The sequence below is a fragment of the Cuculus canorus genome, chromosome 1, assembly GCF_017976375.1.
Source record: "Cuculus canorus isolate bCucCan1 chromosome 1, bCucCan1.pri, whole genome shotgun sequence".
Classification (NCBI taxonomy): Eukaryota; Metazoa; Chordata; class Aves; order Cuculiformes; family Cuculidae; genus Cuculus; species Cuculus canorus.
In genome coordinates this window covers 147,536,751-147,559,197 of record NC_071401.1, presented here as the reverse complement: position 1 = coordinate 147,559,197, position 22,447 = coordinate 147,536,751, and the positions used below count along the sequence as shown (strand labels likewise).

Below are 22,447 nucleotides of genomic sequence, written 5' to 3'. Positions count from 1 at the left end.
TGCGTTCATGCTTACCTGCAATTTCAGTAATTCAATAAAACATCTAATCTGCGCTGCCAAAATTATTTCGCTTGATGCAAATTGTCTACCACATCCAACTCAGCTTTCAGGGCCTGAGCTTAAAATACGACATCAGAAAACTCTGGGTTTCATTTTCTTATTTCTTAAATTTCTTCAACTCATTTGCCCATTGTGCGTGTTTACTTTTAACTGTAAAAGTCCATTACTGAAGGCCATATGAAATACATTCTCTCCTAAGGAACAGCAAAACCACAGTGCATACCACTGAAAGACACTTAAAATTTTGAAAAGCAGCATTTAGGATCAATCTAAAGCCTGATAGAGATCTGTCTCCACTTCGAAATGCAAAACGCAAGAGCTCTTGAAATGGCTTTATTATCAGAGAGTAGACATTCAAAGACTTTTGAAACTTAAAATGAAAGGTGCCTAGAAGCTAAAAAGGAAGCTGAAGTTACTGCCATTTTTGGTTTTAGGCTCAGATCCGCCCTAAAGCCAAGCACAGACATTACAAGAACAGACACTGCACAGACGGGAGGAAAATCCCATCAGCCTAAGCCCACCTGTGCTGTAATCACTGCAATGCAGCAGAGCCAGGCCAACACTACAGCAGTTACCCGAGTAACAGGTAAGGCTTTAGCTACAGCAACAAGCAAAGTTAAAATTCACACACCATCCCTCTCAGTCTCACCTTAAACTGGCTATTAACTGTGTCTCACTGAAATACTAACACTGGATTTAAGCTTTTCAGAGCCAACATCCAGCTGCAGTGCTGAAAAGGGCCAGAAGGGAGTACAGGTATTTCTTTGTAAACCACAAGGCTGAAGATCAAAATTTCCAATGAACAAACAAAACCAACCATGCCAGAATACCACCGCTCCTTCCCCTTAAATTTGTCCTTCCTCCAAGTCCACTACTGCTTGGGCAGTCCTACATTTCTGCTGTGCATAAGAGGAGTTTTCACATCTCCAAGCAGGAGAGGAGAAAATAGGTACAATGCTTACTAGAACAAATATGAATTACATCTACATCAAGATAACAGATTTAAGTGACTTAAATTAAATAAAATACATGTACATTCAAAAAAAAAAAAAACCTAAACAAAACAAGAGAAATATTTGCCCATTTTCGAGAGAAGCAGCCAAGTGTTTATTTGATCTGAACTCTCTCTTGTAGGAAAGGTACTCTGAATGTACCAGTGCATAGCTGGTCTGACCAGCCAGGAAGTTCATGCTGCAAAGGAGTCCTCCTTGGATAAAACGTGTAATCAGGTTCATAGTTCAAGAGACAACTCAAAGATGCCATGTAGATATCTGCAAATCTAGAGAGACGTCTTAGGAAATAAGTTGGATTCTCATCAGTTCTGAACAAGCTTCCAAACTGTGCATTGAAGAAATTCCGGTTCATCTCTCTGTCCCCAAAAAAAAAGAAAACAAAGAGAATGAAGTGAACATACCTGCACACATCTCTTTACCAACTAGTATTCATACCTGAAACACGCAGTTCCCATAATCTATTCAATGCATTATTCTCTTGCCACTGCACTTCAAACTATTTAAGTGCATCACATAAGAATTTTTTGCACATCTTCTATATATGTAGCCCAAAACTAGCAATCACAGTAGTGAACAGAAGAGCTTCACGTTTCTCTCACTAAGATCAGCGATAAGTTGCTTCTGACTTCAGAAATATGACACCTCAAGCTTTCCCTTCTAGAGACTGTGAAGCTTTTGCCTTCATCTAAGTACTGACATCCACTTGTCCCAAAGAGAAAATATTTAAAAAACAAAAAACAAAAAACATAAAGATTTGGCTTAATGTACATAAATAGCTTAAAGATATATCGGAATTAACTTCTGTTATTAGTAATTAGCAAATACCATTCCCATTTAATTTACTACCACGTTTCCAGGGAAGGCTGCTGGCAGTACAGCCTTGCCATCTGTATACTTCACACACCCTGCATTTAGGTATTGTTCCTTCATGATGGAAGAATTTTAGAAGTTTTAGCCCTAATACTATTTTTGTGATGAGTCCACAGCTAAATCCAGTCTCGTACAGAACCCAGATGCTGTGCATTCTATAATGTATTGTATGTAATCTGAAAAAGTCATCTAAAAAAACCAGCAGAAGTGACCTAAGTCTTGATACAGAAACACATTTTTAAATAATGCAGAAATAAAGCTGTGTAATCAATAGCAATAGTGACAGCCAAACGCAGAAGGACAGTACTGAGATGAGAAGGAACAGTACTTGATGTGATGTTACCCTTCATGGAGAAACTAACATCTGCTCCAAAGAAAAGGAACAGCGAAATGGGGTTCATACGCTCAAAGGGTCAGCAGGCAGAAAAGCTGCACCAAAGACAGGCAGAATATTGCTTTACACGTATAATTTTAGAAGGTCTGTAACTACTAGGTACTAAAAATCAGAAACTGAGAGAAATTCTGAAAAAAACTGTGGAAAACAGCACATAGAACACTTGGCTACCATGAAACATATTGCAAATTCTTCATCTGCCATGTTTTACCTCATTTCCTTTCTTTCCTTCTTCCATTCTTCTAAAATCATTTGTGAATCAGGATCACGGTGAACCTGGAATATAAAGTATGGATGACAGGTAACTAAGGATGACCTCATAAATGAGCCTTTCCATTAATAAACCCTTATTACCTAAGAGGGCAAGAGTATGCTTCAGAGATCAGTATACAGAAGTTATCCACATGCATTTTAACCAAAAGCAGGAATCAATCCAGGCTGACCAGTGGAGGAAGGGGACAAGATTTTGAGAAAACTCTTATTAACTAGCCATACAAATAATTGCATTTACTTCTCTACAGTCAGACTGGTGAACTTTAGACAGAAAGCACTTGCAACATCAATGTCCAGCATTTAGAAACCTGGCTGGATCCCTTCTGCTATACAGAGCCGATTACACACACACAGAACAAACCTGCATGTGTTCCAGTAATCCTGTCAAGGTTTGCAGCCAGGTCATGGTTTGAATGTACTTCTCTGTGTTCATTATTTTAATCTCTGATCGCAACTCTGGAATAATTGCACCAGTGCGCCAGCCGTGCTTCAGGGTCAAATCCTATTTACCAAGAAGAATTACAAAATACAAGCATTAGTCTTAAAAAGAACTATTTAAAGGAACTGAAGAATCTGACCATTGTTTATCCCCAAAAGGCACTATTTCATTGCTTCTTATAGATAAGCAGAAATATTAAGCAGTGGGCTTAACTGTGACAATAGGCAATAGATTTTAGTCTCAGAGTAAGCTTAAAATCCCCCATTTTTCAAGTGAGAGAGATAAAAACACATAAGCACTACTTCATTCAGTTTAAAACAAATGGTACAACATTCCTCTTGTAGATGAGACCTCTGCTGCCGTCAGAGTATCTGGAGGAAACAGTGTGTTGGGTTTGTGGTATCTACCTGTACACTCAGCTGACAGAAAGGTCCCATCAGGACCCCCAACTATTCAAGCTCCTCCTGATAAGTACAAGAGGAGGCAGCTACCACCTGTGCTCTCTCCTCCACTGTGCCAGAGAAGAACGGAGCTGCACCCTCCTTCCTTCAGCTCTCTGCCTTCTGAAGTGCCCAAGCTAATTTTATTTCTTAAAAGCAGATTGGGGCAAAAATCTGCAAAAATGTTTCAGCATCTGCTGCTGCTGAAACACGCTAGCACAGCTTGGCAGTAAAAGTCATACCCAGGCATTCACACACAATCAGTTACAAAAAGTTAAGTGGTGGTCACTTGCTCTAAAGTAACAGTTAACAGTACAGTTGTTGGTAAGGTACTAAGAAAATGCTGGGATAGTGGGACTACAAATCATCACAAAATCTTGGGAAGAAAGGAAGCTTCCTATTAGTGACAGGAAGATTGCCTCCTGCCATTCAAAACAGAAGTTCGTTCAGCTCTTATTAGTTGGTAGTAAATGTCATCCAAATCAGCCACATCTGTACATTTGGATCTCTGTGTTTACTCTCAATTACATCTGACATAATCAGTATCTGGATCAGGAATACAAACTCACACATTCTTAAGCTCAGTTTGTTATCAAGTTAAATGCTACAAGTCAGGTGGAAAATACGGTCAGCCTTTTATGGCACCAGTTTTCTTCTCTACAAGAAAAGCAATGTGGCTCAACTACCATCCCCATTTTTATCGTATTTAAAAATCTACTATGAAAGTGTGTTATACTGAATAATTTAGGAGGGAGGAAGGAAAAGTAACAAAAAGCTTTGTCTTTTATCCTGTTCCATGAAAGTAAACTACTTACTGCCAAGTCACTGTAAATGTGATCACCGAAGTAGAGAACCTTAGAGCCCCTCCAGCCAGTAAGCTTCAGAAATTCATACAAGTTACCCTGCAGGAATAATAACACTTACATTGTAGTGGCACACAACTTGTACCTTCAGAGGCATGAAAAAGGAACTTAGTACTCTCCTAAAAACATTTTCATATCAAGAATATTGTCCTCAGCTTACATATCATGAATGCCCAATGTTACAGGCAACTTCAGCAACGCTACCACTTCAAAACACAAGTAAACTGCAGACATACATACCAACAATGAATTTGTACCACTTCAATCATTAAAATAACTCTCTTAAAAAAAACATATCTAATTTTTAGAAGTCTTTACGATATCTAAAGAACCTTAGGATTCTAGCAAATAGGTATTAAATCTGAACTGAAAGAATTGACTGAAAACATACCTGTTTGTAAATCTGACCTTTCTGCAGCTTGTGAATTTTGTCCCAAAGCAACACTCCCCTTTCATTCACCTTCCGAAATGGTCTAGAAGAGCATTATACACAACTGTTATATAGCTGTAAAAATTCTGCCACTTTTTAGGAAGAAATTAAAATTTTAATATTAAAACTATTCAGTTTCCAAAAAGAAAACATGGTCTCTACTATCTGAACATTTTGTAATAGACAGAAAAAGCAAAGGTCCAAAATTTCAGCTTTAGCCAGTGAAATGCAATGGATCTATCCAGTACATCCATGATGTTTATAAGATAGTTTGAGAACAACTGTTGAGAACTAAGGCAGGGATCCCAGACAGAGGGGAAGAAACAGTGTGAACTGTCTGCCCTTAAGAGGAGAGAAGACAAGACAGAAGAAGTGAAGATGCGTAAAAATCTTGCCCGATATCTCATTGGAACAGGCTGCCCAGGGAAGTGGATGAGTAAGATGTGTAGATGTTGCACTCAGGGACATGTTTTAGGGGTGGACTTGGCAGTGTTAGGCTTAAAGTTGGACTCCATGATCTTAAAGGTCTTTTCCAACCTAAACAATTCTATGATTTTGTAAGACTGAACAACTGAAGAAGTAGGGAGCAGAGGACTGTGGTCTAGATGCAGAGTAGAGTTCTTTTTAAAATTACATAGAAAAAAGTAAAGGGAAAAAAAATCTCATCTCCCTCTATTTCACTTTCAATCATAGTACACATAAAGCAATAGGTCTTTCTCAGCTGTAGGAGTAGTGCATACACATTACAAATGTGTTTACTTAATTGAACAACTAGTCCAACTTAATTGAACAACAAAAGTCCGAATACTCCAGCCTGTCAGCCAGTCTGCACTTTAAATGTCATGTGTGAATTAAAAAAAAAAACCAAACAAAAAAAGCAGAAGCAATGGAAGATATTTCCAGATAAGGGGTTGATTCAGAAAGGCACCAAAATTTCTCAGGTTTACTAGGAAAGGAACACAATTCATCAACGTACAAGCTAAGATGTTAAAAATAGCTTCTCTGGCCTGAATTCAGTCCAGTGGACCTCAAATAGCTACTCAAACTTTATTCAGTAAGAAACAGTAAATATTTGGACTTTGGAATTGGGTGTTGCTGCATTCTGTAATGACCTCAAACAGGATTTCACCAAATATGATTTCATTTTATATTGCATACAAATTAAAATATTTCATAACAGCTCTATAGCCTTATATGGAATAAGCTGCTCAAACCATTCTTTACTCACTAAATACTCACCTTCGCTTATCATTGAAAAAGTTTGGTTTATCAGCCTGTACAATAACCACATCAAAGAGATCCCTCCAGTCCTTGCCAACTATGAACTTCATGCCTTTGTCCCTAAAAAGGACAGAGGGATGTTAACAGTGAAGTATAACAAAAGTGGAGTTATCTGTGCAATATAATTAATTACATCCAAGAACTTTAACCTCCCTGTCCTTTAAGAACGTATAGTTGAACAGCAAATAATTGTTCACTTACACAAAGCTGCTTGGACTGTTTGTGATGAGAAACATCTTCTTGCCATGGTCAGCCAGCTTTGCTAACACTGCACGAGTTTGTTCAGCATAGCAGATGTACTTCTCTGTGAAGATTGGGGGAAATACAATATTAATTGAAGAAGCTTTTCACAAGGATTTTCTCTGCATTCAACCAAGGGTTCAGAACATGAGGTTATACTTAACAAAGGCACCTCAGACAAATGGAAATAACTCTTTCAAGCTTTAAAATTTACAACTCGTAATCTTAAATAAGGAAGCCACAAAGATCATTATACTATCAGCAAAAAAAAGCTTTGACACATGATCTCATTAGTACTTACCAATATCTGCTTCGATTGCTCTGTACATTATTCCTTTGATGTGGACATCTCTGATTGAATCCTGTCAGGAAAGCAACAGAGCACTAAAGGACTGAAAAATCTTTTCAAGTATAAAACCCACGCTTGCTGCATAGCAGCAGTAATTTGTTTTTAAAACAATTCCTTTCTCTGAATTACACTTTCAACTTCACAGAAATGCTGTGTGATGTTCATTATGTATATGTCACCACTAGACAAAGAGTAAGCCTGTCCTCCAAGAAACTAACCTCATACATTTGGGAAATACAAAACTGTGTAGCACAAGGGCTGTTTTACATGACAACTGTGAAAGGCTGCTCAGAAGGGTGAAGTAGGGTGAAAGCCCTCTGCAGAAGGAGAGGCATCACAGATTTCAAATAACCTTTGAAGCAGAACACATTCCTTTCCTCTCGTAAAAAAACAACCCAAAAGCTTTAAGCCTGATAGACTTTAGATTATGACCACTCCCAAATTCTCTGGTTATTTATAAAAGAAATTTATTAACAGAGGAAAGCAACTAAACGCTTAAGCAAAGTACCCATAAGGAGCTCTGAAGGCATTCAGCAGCTCTCCTGAGCCAACTCTGCAGCAGATTGTTTTCTTTTGGACAGCAGCACTGCCATTTTGGTACTTATATGGGGTTATGCCCTAAAAATACTCAAAAAAAAAGTCACTGCACGGCTTCCAATATGTAGGTAATGCTGAGCAGTACAGAAGTTGCTACAAACACTCCAGCAGAAACCACAAGAACTGGCCTTCTGACTCTACTCAGACAGGAGGGAAAGTTACTCTGGAGGTCAAATGTTTCATAAGACCTATCTGATCTACTTAAGAAAGTAAGAAATTCAACATTCAGGCGCAACACACATGCTGAAGAACTACACAATTTTAATACATGTCAACAAGGGAGCAAGAAAAGGTTTCATATGGAAAGCCTGTGCAGACAAATACCATCAACTTGAGCTTGATCTCTTCTCTTCTTAAATAACCATGACACAAAACTATCACCTCTGCAGTATACATCCTGAGGAATGAAGAGGGTCAAATTACTCTAATCATTATTAATAGATTTTTTTGGAGGAGGGAGGAAAACAAGCAAAATAGATATATCAAAAATAAGAGACAGCTAGCAAAAGCACAGAGGCAGTATTACTGAAAACTCCAAACTGGAATTCCCTATAGCCTCTTAAAATTTGTGCTAGTGAATTATGTCCTTAATAACAATTAAAAGAAGCTTTATTGACATACAGAGCTTTTCCGCTCCCCCTCATCCACCTCTCAAAACTATGAAAAGAGCAAGAGCCCTAGAATGTCAGATTTAAAACAAATTTCAAATTATTCTATGTTTCTTTTCCAAGCTCCGCGTTCCATTTACTTATTGGGTTTACGGCTGTATAGCAATAATTTCTTTATACAAAACCTAACGTTGCGTATTTCACTGGAGCTGACAGAAAAGGCTGAAGCTTCCTGAAGTTCTCACAGAGAAGATATATAAATGTAGAAGTTACCTAAATCTTCAAATCTAGTACCTTGACATCTTTGTACAGATGAACAGGCTCATAGTCTATGTTGTTTTTCAGAAAATATTCATTCACACAAGAAAGAAGTGTCATTTCTGGCAAGGAAAATATGTCCATGAATTGCTTCATTGTATTTCCTTGTGAGCTCTACAGGGGTGGGAAGAAAAAAAGAAGATAAAAAAGGTCAAGCATTTCTCAGATTATAATACTTTTATTCATTCAGTATAAACACTTCAGCTTATTTGCAGATATTCGGCTTTTGTCATCACTGTTCACATTGCTATAGATTCTTTTTGAACTAACGCTTTCAATAAAACAACTCCAAAAGCGTTCACTTTATTTTAAGAATTAATTATGACTCATAACTCTTAAGAGCAGTATTCGAATTCATAAACACATAAAAGACAGTGCTCAGCTAAAAGTCAAGAGAAGGACTTAGGGGCCTTCGCTGGAAGTCTGCACCTCTATAAATAAGAAGCACTGGGTATTGAAATGGCAGGTGGAGGTTTGGGTTTTTTGGGGGGTTGCTTTGGGGTAGGAGGGTGGTTGGTTGTTTTTTTTGTTTGGGATTTTTGTTTTGTTTTAATAAGTGGAATACTGATTACAACTGCAAAACAATTTACCTCCTTGAAAAGAGATAATAAAAAGCTGTAGGAATCTAGTCATGTAGGAACTGAGGAAAAGATTTCTAGTCTGCAAAAGCTGTAGCTACAATTAAGTTTCACAAAAGTAGAGAATCTTATTATACAAAAGCAAATACAAACCAAATATTTCTTAACAGGAAGAAGGGTAAAGCAACCAGACATCTTTGCTCTACTAGACAGAACACTGGTTAGCACCTCAGAAACAAAATGGTTGAGGTTGCAAGCAACCTCTGGAGGTCACCCTGTTTAATCCCCTGCTCATGCATGGTCACTTAATAGACAGCTGCTCAGGACACTGTCCAAATGACTTTTGAATATCACGAAGAATAAAGACTCCACAACCTTCCTGGACAACCAACGCATGGTAGTGCTCGGTCACCCTCACAGGAAAGAATTTCCTGATGTTCAGAGGAAATGTCCTACGTTTCAGTTTGCACCCACGGCCTCTTGTCCTGTCACTGTCCTTTCCAAGATCAAAGAAAGCATAGATCTGTGGAGACCAAGGTATTCCACTGGGAATGGCAGGCAAATATTCAGAACTGCTGCAGAGACCAGATATGGCAATTCTAAAATCAGCTTTTTAAAATAAGAATAAATGTGACAACAACAAAATACTGCACAGTAAAAAGAAGGGTCTCTTGTGTCAACACAGAATTACCACCCTTAAGTAAAAGGAGTAAAATAAATCTGGTTTTGACTAAAAAGACAGCATCATTCTTCATTTGGGAAAGAGCAAGGAACCTACCAGAAAGAAGATCAACTTTCCCAACGAAGTCAAATCCTAAATCGTAACCTTAAAAGCCTTATCTTTTATCATTCATCTTTTGTCAAATCCTCTTACTGTCACTATGCCACCTTGGAAGCAAGAGATGCCTCCATACATTTACTTGCTGCTACATCAGCCAAGCCACTAGACCACCTGGAAGAAGTACATAGCCAGGATAAGGCACCAGATACGGTTCACTTCCCAGCCTTTATCAGATTTGCTGTGCAACACTGAGCAAGTCACTTGATTATTTTTTTTTTATGTTCCACTTCTCTGTCTGTATGACTGGGCAAGGAAACGGTGAAAGAAGAAATTACAGCACGTGGAAGAAAGAAAAGATATTTGTCATTTTAGAGGGCAAACTTCACAGCTAGCACTGTAAGTCAATCATGTATTGAGAAAACATAACTGCTAGCAAGAACAAGAACAACAAGCAAACACTACCATCCCCACTCAAAAAAAAAAAAAAATCACTTTTGAAGATTAGTTTGTGGTTTACCTTTCCATAAAAGTCACTCATTTGTTCTAAAGGAACATGGGAACCATCATACATTGCAATGACTTCTTCATCTGGGACAACACTGAGGCCTCTGGAAAACAACTTAAGCTTTAGTTCAAAAGTCAGATAAAATTTTCAAGTAATTATCAAATGAAAGTCTGACAGATCAACACTTAGATCTGTAGCTTATTAAAATATTAATAATGTCATAGGAATACTTTGGCCTGTAAATTAAAACAGCGTCTTTCCTTACAAAGCAAGTAACATTTTAACAGGCTGATGCACAGAGAACACATTCTGATTTTAAGCTCTTTTTACTTTCTTACAGAAAAAGAACAAATTAGTCTCCATTGAAACTATGCCTCAAGGGTTTATAAGAAGTAATTAGAGCTTCCGGTTTCTTAACAAAAAGTAATTCTTCACTCTGCCTTAGTTTCATAGAGCACTGATGATGTGATAGTGTTTAAACCAGATTATGCTGCAGCATGACATTGAAGATTGAAAGACAGATATACACAACCTTTAACTAAATGAGAATTTCTTTTAAACTGTACCAACAGTTCAGTTTCCCAAAACTTAAGACCACTTGAGAGATTGTTGACAAGTAATTAAACAAATGGGGAAGAAGGAGACATCCTCTCTCTCCAGAGTTTTTTATCAGCTATTAAGAGATTAAAGGTTTTGGTTTGGTTTGGTTTTGAATGTTTTCAGTACCAAGCGTCTTGGTCTAAAGCATCTAAAACACTGCAGGCATGCAAACCTCCTCACTAGAGGACACAGAAGTGTTGAGGTTTTGCTTAGAAATAAAGAACGGAAATAAAAAACAGGTCACCTGGTCCCTTTTTTCCCAAGTCTATGTTTTTTTGCAGCCTCGTAAGACAGTTGATTTCACTGCCTCCCTTTCTTGGTCTTACCCAGAAGTGTTGTAAGGCATTAAAAAAGTAATTAATTAATTAATAAGTCTAGTACTTTCAGTGTTTAGCATCCACATCATCTTTGCAGTAGAAGGGCATAATACATGAGCTTCCTCAGTGCTGCTGTGGTAGCAGAGTCCCATGTTAACTAGCTGCGCTTCTCAGTGCTACATGGACTTCTACACAGCTCCACGCTACTGCTAGCAGGACTCCAGCGTTGAAGTTAGTATTGTGCACAAACAGGGTAGAAAGCAATTTGGTTTTCTAACACACAGAGGTCAGCATCATCCACTTCACAGCAGTAACACAAAGAAATAGAACCAAAAGGGTAAATGATCAAATAATATGATCAGCACTGAGGATAACAAACTCATCTTCTAGTCTGCAGACAGCTATGCCAAGTGGTATGTGAATACTGCTAAAGAAAATGCTTGTGGATCAGGAGCTACTTAAGCACAAATGAAGAGAGGACAAAAAACATAAGTAAAATCCACAGAGGAGACAACTGTGTAGGCAAAGCTGTAGATTAATTTTACCAGAACAACCACAGTCTTGATACAGTTCATAGTGCAGCTGTATTACTACAAAGCCTATTCTATTCTACTAACAGCATGGACCTATGGCACTAAAATCACCACAGTTCACCTACAAAAGTGCTCCCACTGCTGCTCTTGGGGACATGTGTTGTTGGAGGGATACCAGAACTGCTTACACCTCTCAGAGCAAATTAGGTTGTATGCTTGGGCAAGTCCTGCAACCTTCAGTGGTATAAGGGACCTGAAGACTAACGGAACACATGGAAGGTTAAAACTAATAACTGCAGATATGCAGCAACTGACAGCAAAGCTCAGTGTTGTTATAGAACAGAAAAGTAATCTTATTTTAAACAAAATCAAGAGAAAGTATTGAGTGAAATGGTAGCTTTCACTCTTTCCCACACACACACTCACAAGTACCAAGATGTGTTGCCTAGCAGTCTCTCCAGTACTACTTTTGGTGACATGGGTTACAACGGACACCAGCTTTCAACACAGAGTTTTCTTGACCGGTCATCATGTGCTGGATTTGGATGCGCCTTTTGTACCAGGAGTTAACAGCAACTGCCATCTTCTGCCTCTTCATTTTGCCCCACTGTGAGTCATAAGCCAACACTGATAATGGACTCATCACCCATTCATCTTCTCACATAGGTCACTACACAGGTCCAGCCACACAGTTGCTCTTCCTGACACGATCTCTCAAAGCCTTCAGCTTCTTTTTTGTTACCCCCACCTCCGTACAGGTGTTTGGAGAAACAGCATGCAGATGTGTTGATATCTTCATGACAGAGACTGCCAATTTTACATCAACTCAGTAAACTCAAAAAGTGTCGGGCAGACACAAAGCAGTTGTGCTCCATGCTGCAAGTATGACATAGCTGACGTCTAAACTTAAAACCTCTGGGCAAACACAGCAAGTGTCTCTACAACCACACCAAAGTCAAGCTAACAGGGACTCTGTGACAATTATTTACATAGAAAGCATCAGCAGAGAAGTCATCAGTGTATTTTTAGATGTCTTTCAGCACAATTTAACAGCCGGAAACAAAGTGAGTCAACACTATGTGACCAACCAGCTTGCCAACTTCCCCAGCTCTGTACTAGTTAGTCAGCTGTATTCTATCAGTCAGTAAATGTGTGCATGTGTCTGCGTGTACACAGAGATGCAAAGAAACCCCTTTCCAGTAAGACTGCAATGTTCATTCATGTCTGTGCTTTTCAGGGCGTTGCACCTGATATGAGCCTAAGACGTACACAAATAAATGCAACTAAGAGATTCAAAACACAAGAATACACATTTTTACTACAAAAGGAAATAATTTTACCTACCTGTAAACTGTTCCCAGCTGAATATAATGAAAAGCATCAATCTTCATTAATAATGCCTTGCAGGAGGAGGGAAAAAAATATCAATTTTTATTACATCAACTATTTGACATGGAATTATAAAAAACAACACAACTTTGTCTGTAACCTTTCTGTCTCTAGAACACCTGAGTATCTTTACTTCAACTTCTTCCATAGTTCCAAAAACACTTTTATCAATAGCTTTTACCCAGGGCTTGCCAAACCACTATGGAAACATTGTCCAGTGACCTGAGCTAAGTCACAAAGAAAGAGCTTTTCCTACTGGCAGATGTCTGCTTAGGTTTATTCTGTTGCACTCTAAGATGCCTTCCTCCCCCTGCCGACCATAAGAACAAGACACCCAAAACATTTTACACTTAAGCTATTTAAAAAAAAAGAAAGAAATTAAGCTTACTATGAAAGAGAGGAATATGAAACAAAATCCTTACGTATCAATGCAGAGTGAAGAGTTGGAAGATTTAAAAGCCCTGTTTGTTTTTTTCACTAGGTTCTCCGCCCTACGTAACTCATCGCAAAGTTATTTATACATACCCGGTGCACATCATAATGAAGTCCTCGGATTGCAAAGTTGGGATCGTAATCATATTTTCTTATTTCTGCAGGATACTAAGAAAAGGGAACAATGATTGTATTTTAAATCCATAACAAAAACAAACTGAAAAATGTTTCTGCAGAATTTTAAAATTAAGTTTTAGGTGCTTATTTTCACTAGACTCAATAGAGGCTTTTTGATAGGTTGCAGAGATTTGCAGGGATGTACATACAGTGCAAGACTAGACAAACGTTTTTTAAAAATCCAAGGTCAATGTTTTAAACCTAAATCAAGCACAGTATCCAAAGCAGGACAGCCAGGTACTCTGTAGTGATCACCTTTGAACTAGCCCCTCATTCAAATAATTATTTTAATATATGCACCTTTGAAAACAAACTGAATTTTATTAACTTCCTAAAATCTGATAGCCAAGTTACCTTCGAGCTAAAAACCCAAGAACACGGCCTGATTTACCTGAACTTTAATGCTCACTTCTACTGAAAGGAAAAGCAACACATCATCAATATTAACAGGAGCAAAACATTCTTTGGAATTTTCAAAACACAGAAGCAGCACAGCTATCTCTTTTAATTCTCTCAATGTGGATTACACTCCTGATTTTCAATTATCGTGTTCAAAATATAGGCCTCAGAGGTGTTTAAAATACGGTGTACTGCAAATAAACAAAGATGGGGAGGAAGGAGAAGGCTCCCCTAACAGGGACTTTCCCCAAGGTACAGTGTCTCACAAAGGTCAGACCCTGAAAGCAAGTTTTGCATTGAACACCATCAGGGTGAGTCACTTCAGGAGGACCCCACAGCATTTGTAACAACTTGTTGTTTAGAGATGCACATGAATTGAATGCCTGTGCAAAGTACTACTTCCCTCACGTTCTTTATAGATATCATAGGTAGTTCACATCACCTATTATACAGTTTTCTAACATTTTTCAGTACAAGCCCACTTTTAGGAGATTGTGATTTTGTTCTGCTTTAAGCAGAGGTTATCCATGGGGAAAAAAAAATATATACGTTGAGTTTGTGCCTGGGGCTAAGGGATTTGTTCATTTTGTTCAAAAGGTAAAATGCTTCAGTCATTTCTGACAGGGTCTGAGAAAACTATGACTTCTTCGATTAACCAACTGAAAGGCAAGCCTATGTTTCCCTCCCACAGGCTAAAACAGTCTTGGAACTTGACAAATGCCTCTCAGGCACATTCTCCAGCTTCTCTACAAGGGTCTCCACACAGATATGGCTAAGTAACAAGCCTTCATGGAAAAAAAAAAAAAAAAAAAAGAGAGATTATACAGCTTCAACAGAGGCCCTCGCTACCTTTTAAAAAAAGAAACCATAATTTCTCCATAAAGCTTTTATCTGTGCTGAAGAGGACTTGCTCTGCAACTGCTGTAGATCGCGCTCATATTGAGTGCAGGCATCTCCAGCTAAAGAAAAGAGTCTTTTCTCCTAACTTCTGAACTATTATCCTTATCACCACTTCCAGAAAACAAGAGGGAGGCTATCTGAATGAAGAACCACATCAAAAGCCTACAGATGCATTGAGAAGATGTACACGTTTGGCGACGGTACATGAAGCAGAAAAGCTGACAAGGGAAAACATCTGGGGATATTACAGAACACAATGAATTAAAAACCACAATGCCTGCGTACTTGACTTTCCTACTTCAATTTCTTCTACTAGAAGGCTATCTTTTTGCATGCGTGTCAATACATATGAGAAAAAAATTGAGCCTACCTTGGCACACAAATCAAAGCTTCCTTAGAAGCCAAACAAAATAAAGTGATAGAAGTCGCACTGTTTGCTTACCCTACTCTTTTACAGGGATACATATATCTGGGCTGAAACAGCAGTCGAGATAAGGTGGCACAAGGCCTGTACATTAGGAGCGAAATAAACCCAAGAGCAAGAGGTTATATTCAACACCTGCTGCCACCTCCAAGATTAGCACCAAATTGAAGTTTATTCTCCTGGACACACTTCAAAATTCCTTGCTTCCTACACTGCATTTTGCAATTTCCGATTAATTACCTTACACTGCCATGACTAAAACTGGACACCTTTTAGGTTTACTGTGACAGTCATAATGTGCAATGCTATCTAAAAGTTTTTTCAGAGAATCAACCTTTTGCCCCGGGTCGACAACAGAATGAGGAGCATTATGGTAATGAGGTATAAATTTAGGCTTCTTCCTAGCAACTTCAGGTCTTTGTACTGTGGTAATTCAGCAAGTTTTTAAGTCCAATTTTCTAAAGTTAACAGCAAGAAAAACACTAACAGTGTAAGCAGCTACAGAGACAGCATTAATAAAAACTGTTGTCCTTCAATAAATTCCAACAGGAGATAATATATTTCAATAAGCTGTCTCAAAAGCTAGTTACAGCTTCATTTACTAGAACTCAAGAGATTTTAATCAAGACAAACTCAAAAGTTATTATTACTGAATTCATTCAAATAGTAAAGACAGCACTGTTTAAATTTTTGCCCACAAGAATTAATCTTGAATCCTACAGTAACACTGGTTTTCAAGAACCACATAGCTTTAATAAAGTGTATTTACACATCCCACAGAAATTGCTGCCAAGATATGCCAAAATCTTAGGGGAATCAAGTTGTGTATGCTTGTAGCGCCCATGAAGTTTTGCTTGTTCTTCTAGGGATATTTATAGATGTTTATAAATAGCTTCTAACCTTTAGATTCAAATATGAAAGCAGACTAACACCACCCATTCAAATTTAGGTTGTACAAAATACACAAGCAGTTTTATTAATTGGGTTACTCTGAGTACTTTTTGTCTTTTATTTTCCTGCAATTCCTACAGTTCAATGAACTTTGCCTCTTTCAGTCCATGTTTTCTTCAATCTTCAATCTTCCTCCAATACCTTCAGCTTCCCAAGTCACCCATATCCCTCCATCGCTTCCTGACGTATTGTAACTTCTTCCATTCCCAAAAACCAGCTTTGAGTTGCTTGGATGTCGACTGGTCACTGATGCAAACGTGCTGATTGGTGAGGCAAAAGGGCAATGCTCCATCTTAGCGGACTACTGAGCTGGACACTTACTTGGGTCTCTCTTGTACTCAGCCTCTGATTAAAGTGTCACTGCATATGCTGCCCCTTCAGCCAACTCAGCTGAAACACCAGCCACATATAGAGCACCTTGCAAGCACACAGTGCAATCAAAGACCTCCTACGAAGCCAGGCTAAAATCACTGCTAAATATATTGCTGCACTCAAATAACAGAGTAACAGTTATTTTTAAGCTTCTTACCTATTAGGATGACCCCAATAACTGACGATCAGGAAAAAACAAAACAAACAAAACCAAACACACTGCCACTACCACCAAATTAAAAAATAAAATAAATAAAATCCTATTCTTTAATAGTTGTCAGATTGTGCTCTGCTCAGAACTGCAGCAAAGAACAAACCGTCATTCATATGTAGCTGTTGTACAAAACGTGTTATAAGGGAACCAAGCTTGCACTAAGGCACAAAAAGATGAGTTGCTCCCCTCTCAGTTAGAAATTATTTACTATACTCTTTATTCATACATTTATTTTTATTTAATTAATTTTACTTACCCGATGCTCATTAATAAGAAGATCTCGAGCAGCATTGAAGATCAGCGTGTGCAGATGTTTAGAATAAAAGACCAACGTGTAGTCATAATCAAATCCATAAATTTCTATGTCTGACAGGCTCATTTCATTGTTTGAAAAAATAGCATCTGGATTCAACATGTTACTCATAATTGAAGGAACCAGCTCTGGGAACAGAGGAGAGAGAGAAAAAAAAAAAGTTACACCAGCCTTGTAGTTTTATTTAAATAAAAATATAGAAATCCATTTGCAATTTCTAAGTGTGGATAAAAGATAATGGAAACTATCAAACTAATTCACATTAGCCAGCTAATCCTTAACAATATGATGCTACTGAAGATGCTGTCCCCAATTTGTCTTGGTGACCCATAGTTTTTATTTGAAGCACATTTTCCTCTGTACACTTCAAGTAGGAGAGAAAATGAATTTAAGCATCTTACTCAGAGAAGCTGAGACTCAATTTCTTGCTGTTAACACATTTCTGTTAACACATTTATTACTGCTTTTGAAAATAAAAGTTTGGAGTTCAAGGAGAATAGTATTCTAACAATAATAATAATTAGGAGCCTTGTCTTCTCCTCCCATTACTTGGTCCAGCTCCTTCCCCAGAAGCAGAACTGACATTGTTTTAATGTAACATTGCTTTAATTTCTTTTGCTTCACCTTTTCAAGGTTACATCACTCAATTTTAACTCAAACAAGTAAAGTTTAAGAGATCGCTATACTTTCCAAACAACAGTTATATACACATTGCTACACTTAACCTTCTAGTGAGTGAGGAAACCAAAAATATCCCACTTATTCTCTATACACACGTACTAAGTGCATGTAAATCACTTCCATCTTTAAGGTATACCTCTCTCGACATTTGTAAAGTATATGGAGAAGTTAATACCACTCACACAGAGTTACTTAACACGAAGTGACTGTAGCACCAACATCAGTATTAAGGATGTTTATATTTCTTGCTTAGAAAACCTGGAAGATCAACATTAGGAGGCTAAATGCTATCCTCCTGGAAGCACAAAACATGAGCATGTTTTCCTTCCTCTCCTTCCCATATGCTATCTCTATAATCCAGCCTTCCTTACTAGTGGAAAAAAGGGGAACTTTCATCTTAAATCTGTAGTTGAAAGGGCGAGTTTAAAGGGAATATGCTTTGTTTGGTTACTTTCTACATATAAGTTCAGAAGGAATCAGTCAAGCTTTTCTCAAGACCTTCAGCTCTGAGGACAGATAACACTATATGCTCCACCGTGGCAGGAAGCCATCTCAACAAGGCAGGTAGGTGTGGGGACTCCAGATCTGTTAAAAAGATAGCGTTCCATTTTGAAAACTCTGGCCAACTCATAGAAAGGGAAATAACATTTCTTTTGGAAAAGCAATGCCTCAGATCGCTTCACAGTTGATGGGCAGATACAATAAGAAACATACATGGGTGCCCAATAGCAGATGGTAATCTGAAACCGTTCAACTTTATCAGATGCAGATACCCAAGTCTCTTAATTTTTGAGACAGAACAGCAATTGAGTTTTATACCAATTTTCAAATACAAATCCAGCATCTCTTTCACCAAATAAGTTTGCCAGGAGTTCCCCATGCATAAGCTGCCATAAAAAGCTAAATCTTTCATTTCAGGGGATTTAACAAAATAAGCCTCAACCTTAGCTCCTACTACCTCCAGTCACTGCTTATAGTAATACAGGAGATAAACATTATGACAAATTACAAACATTATTGACAAAATAATCAAATGTAATTTGACATGCTACTATTAAGGCAAATACTGGTATTCTATAAAAAGGGCCATGAATCATTTAATTAACTTGAAGCCGTAACCACAGATGTGAGTGAAGTTCCAAAATCATGTTACAAAACCCATTTCTGTATTTCAGTTAAAAGATTTTTTCAAATGTCAGTTGTGCACGTTGGTGACTCACCAGTTGTTTTAAAAATAAGGGTATTTATATACCTAGATATAAAGATATTTCAGAGAAAAGAAAGCTTGACTAGCGCCCGCCTGGAAACAGACAGTATAAACCCTCTGTTGCTATTAGACATTCTGGCTGGCAGACAGCATCCCAAGTGCTATAAACCTTGGGTCAAAAATCAGGACAACTTTGTCATCTTAATGCTGTAACTAAGCGAAACATTACATACTTGAAACCACTGGGTGATTCAAAACTATAATGTTCCCAATTATTCTAGAAGCACTTGCCTCATCTTTTGCCAACCCACATCCATTTATTTCCTCTTAACACTAAACTACTCTCTAACCTCATCTCTGAAATATTATTTGGGTGTGGTTTAGAATAAGAAAACATTCATTTCAAAGATAGGAAAAGAAATGAAGATTTAAAATAAAAGGCGTTTCCTCTCTTCTTCTTATCCCACTCTCTAAAGTCCAGAGTATGCTTCTAAGATCTCCAGTATGGCATATTTCACTTGTGAAACACTGACACTATTTCACATTTGCAAATAGTATTTTTGCACCCAGCACAGTGAAACCCCAGTTCACACTCATTATCTCAAGTGTAGGATAAAACAATACTTTTTGGGTTTTTTAAGAGCAAAACAGGCAAGACTAAAGCATTATCCGTCGCTGTTACAGGATAAGCTTTCCTACTTGATATTGTGGAACACATCAAATATTCAAGCATCTTGGTAATCTCTTCCCATCAGAGCAAAGGCAGCAAGCAAGCTTCAAGCAAGTATTTGGCCCTTAACTTTTTGCCTAGCTCGGCTGAAGAAGAGGGCTTCCCAGAGTCACAAACATAACATTAGGATTTTACCCTGGCTTTGATGCTTCACTATATTTTAATGGCAACACAGGCAAAATGAATAAAAGTCATCTAAAACTTTACAGTATTTTAACTCTTGCAAAGAACAGCCTATTGCAGAAAGCCTCTCAAATAGAGCACTAAATTCCTGATTTTCACAGGTTTTGGCTTTTCTCCGCACATCTCCAAAGCCCACCACTTCGCCTGGCCCAAACTACATTGTACAAAAGGTTTCTTCCAGTGCATTTCCTGACAGCTACTGCCCCGGTGGGTCAGATGGGTGCTGGTCTGACAGGCTCTCCCCTCTACAGAGCAAGGGAAGGAAAGGGGGCGCACAGCCCCACCACTGCATGGCCACGGGGTACCCGGCCCTCAGCACCTACTGAGGTGACCAGTCTGATCCATGATCCCAGCCTGACCCTGGGAGAGCACTGGAGATCTCCAGAAGGGTGACACTGCGTGGCCATCAGGGTGGTCATCCCTGGGAGATCACTGGAGACATCCAAAAGGGTGACACTCCGTGGCCACCGGGGTGACCAGCATCTACTGAGGTGACCACGGTCTGACCCCCGCTACCAGCTTGACACTGGGAGAGCAGTGGAGACCACCAAAAGTGTGACACTGCATGGCCCCCAGGTGTCCAGCCCTGGGAGAACACTGGAGACCTCCAGAAGGTGACACTGCATGGTCCTCGAGTGTCCAGCCCTGGGAGAGTTCTGGAGACCTCCAGAAGAGTGACACTGCGTGGCCACTGAGTGTTCAGCTCTCAGCACCAACCAAGGTGACGGCAGTCTGACCCACACTCCCAGCATGACACTGGGAAAGCGCTGGACATGTCCAGAAAGGTGACACTCCATGGCCACTGAGTGCCCAGCCCTCACCACCTATTGAGGGGACCACAGTCTGACCCACACTCCCAGCCTGACCCTGGGAGAACACCACAGACCTCCAGAAGGTGACACTGTGTGGCCTCCAGGTCCCCAATCCTGGGAGAGCACTGGAGACCTCCAGAAGGTTATACTGCGTGGCCCCCGGGTGTCCAGCCCTGGGAGAGCACTGGAGACCTCCAGAAGGTGACACTGCGTGATCCCCGGGTGTCCAGCCCTCAGCACCAACCAAGGTGATGGCAATCTGACCCACTGTCCCAGCCTGATACTGGGAGAGTGCTAGAGACCTCCAGAAGGGTGACACTGTGTGGCCCCCAGGTGTCCAGCCCTGGGAGAGCGCTGGAGACCTCCAGAAGGGTGGGCGACACTCCATGACCACTGGGTGCCCAGCCCTCAGCACCTACTGAGGTGCCCACAATCTGACCCACACTCCCAGCCTGACCCTGGAAAAGCACTGGAGGCCTCTAGAAGGGTGACACTGTGTGGCCACTGAGCATCCAGCCCTCAGCACCTACTGAGGTGACTGTGGTCCGACCATTGCTCCCAGCCTGACACTGAGAGAATGCTGAAGACCACCAGAAGGTTGACGCTGCATGGCCACTGGGTGTCCAGCCCTCATTACCAACCAAGGTGACAGCGGTCTGACCCACACTCCCAGCCTAACCCTGCGAGAGCACTGGAGCCCTCCAGAAGGGTGATACTGCCGGCCGACCAGGTGTCCAGCCCTCAGCCTTATATTGACGTGCCCGCGGTCTGACCCACGAGAACACTGGAGGCCTCCAGAAGGGTGACACTGCGTGGCTGCCAGGGTGGCCATCACCTACCAAGGTGACAGTGGTCTGACCCATGCTTCCACCCAGCCTGACCCTGCCAGAGCGCTGGAGACCTCCGGAAGGGGGACACTCCACAACCACTGAGTGCCCAGCACTCAGCACCAATCAAAGTGACCCCGATCCCACCCACGCTCCCAGCCTGACCCTGGGAGAGCGCTGGAGACCTCCAGAAGGGTGGGTGATGCTCCACGACCACTGGGTGTCCAACACCTCAGCACCTATCGAGGTGACCACGGTCTGACCCTTGCTCTAAGCCTGACCCTGGGAGAGCCCTGGAGCCCTCCCGCCCGTGACCCCCCGCAGGGCACCCCCCGCTCCCTCCTCCCCCTCCACCACCAGCCCGTGCCCGCCCGCTCCCACCCGCAACGGCAGCGGGAGGAGGAGGAGGAGAAGGAGGAGGGCGACGTCCGCCCCCGCTCACCCTTGGTGACTCTCTTGGCCTCCCTGTAGCGCGACCACAGGTAGCTCTTCATATCGTGGGGCGGCGGCTGCCGCCGCTGCTGTTGCGGGGCCAGGGTGCAGTAGGGAGCGGGCAGAGCCCCGCACCGCCGCCCGCCCGCCCGCAGGCACCGCGCCGCCGCTGCCATCCTCGCCCCGTGCCCGCCGCCGGCTGAAGTCACTTCCTCGGGCTCCGCCCCAGGGCGGGTAGGGACGGTGAGACCCCGCCTCGCCCCGCGTGTGTCCTTAAGACGGTGCTCGCCCAGCGCTGTTCGTGCTTTGGAGGGCAGGAGGCCGTGTGTGCGGTGCGCTCTGCGCCGAACAGATGTCTCTGCTATGGTCACCTCTGTCTGCAGCCTCTCCCCATCTCGAGTGCAAGGTCAAACAGAGCCGGCTCCAAATTTGCAAGAGATTTGACTGTTGTGAAGCTCATAATAACATTATAATTATCCTTGGAACGTGACAGAATATGTATAATATTTCTGGGA

The 22,447-nt window shown here is 40.6% G+C and overlaps 1 protein-coding gene across 1 annotated transcript; it reads right to left on the bottom strand.

Moving 5' to 3' along the window:
• Window positions 1-1,167: 1,167 nt before the first annotated feature.
• Window positions 1,168-22,142, bottom strand: NT5DC3 (5'-nucleotidase domain containing 3). Its single transcript, XM_054060478.1, has 14 exons — window positions 21,943-22,142; window positions 17,004-17,188; window positions 13,404-13,478; window positions 12,834-12,889; window positions 10,052-10,142; window positions 8,152-8,289; window positions 6,605-6,665; window positions 6,265-6,367; window positions 6,022-6,123; window positions 4,744-4,825; window positions 4,305-4,391; window positions 2,972-3,112; window positions 2,549-2,613; window positions 1,168-1,429 (listed from the first exon to the last, which is right to left on the bottom strand). The coding sequence occupies exons 1-14, from the start codon at window positions 22,106-22,108 to the stop codon at window positions 1,168-1,170; spliced, it is 1,614 nt and encodes a 537-aa protein (XP_053916453.1). The 5' UTR covers window positions 22,109-22,142.
• Between the last annotated feature and the right edge of the window lie 305 nt (window positions 22,143-22,447).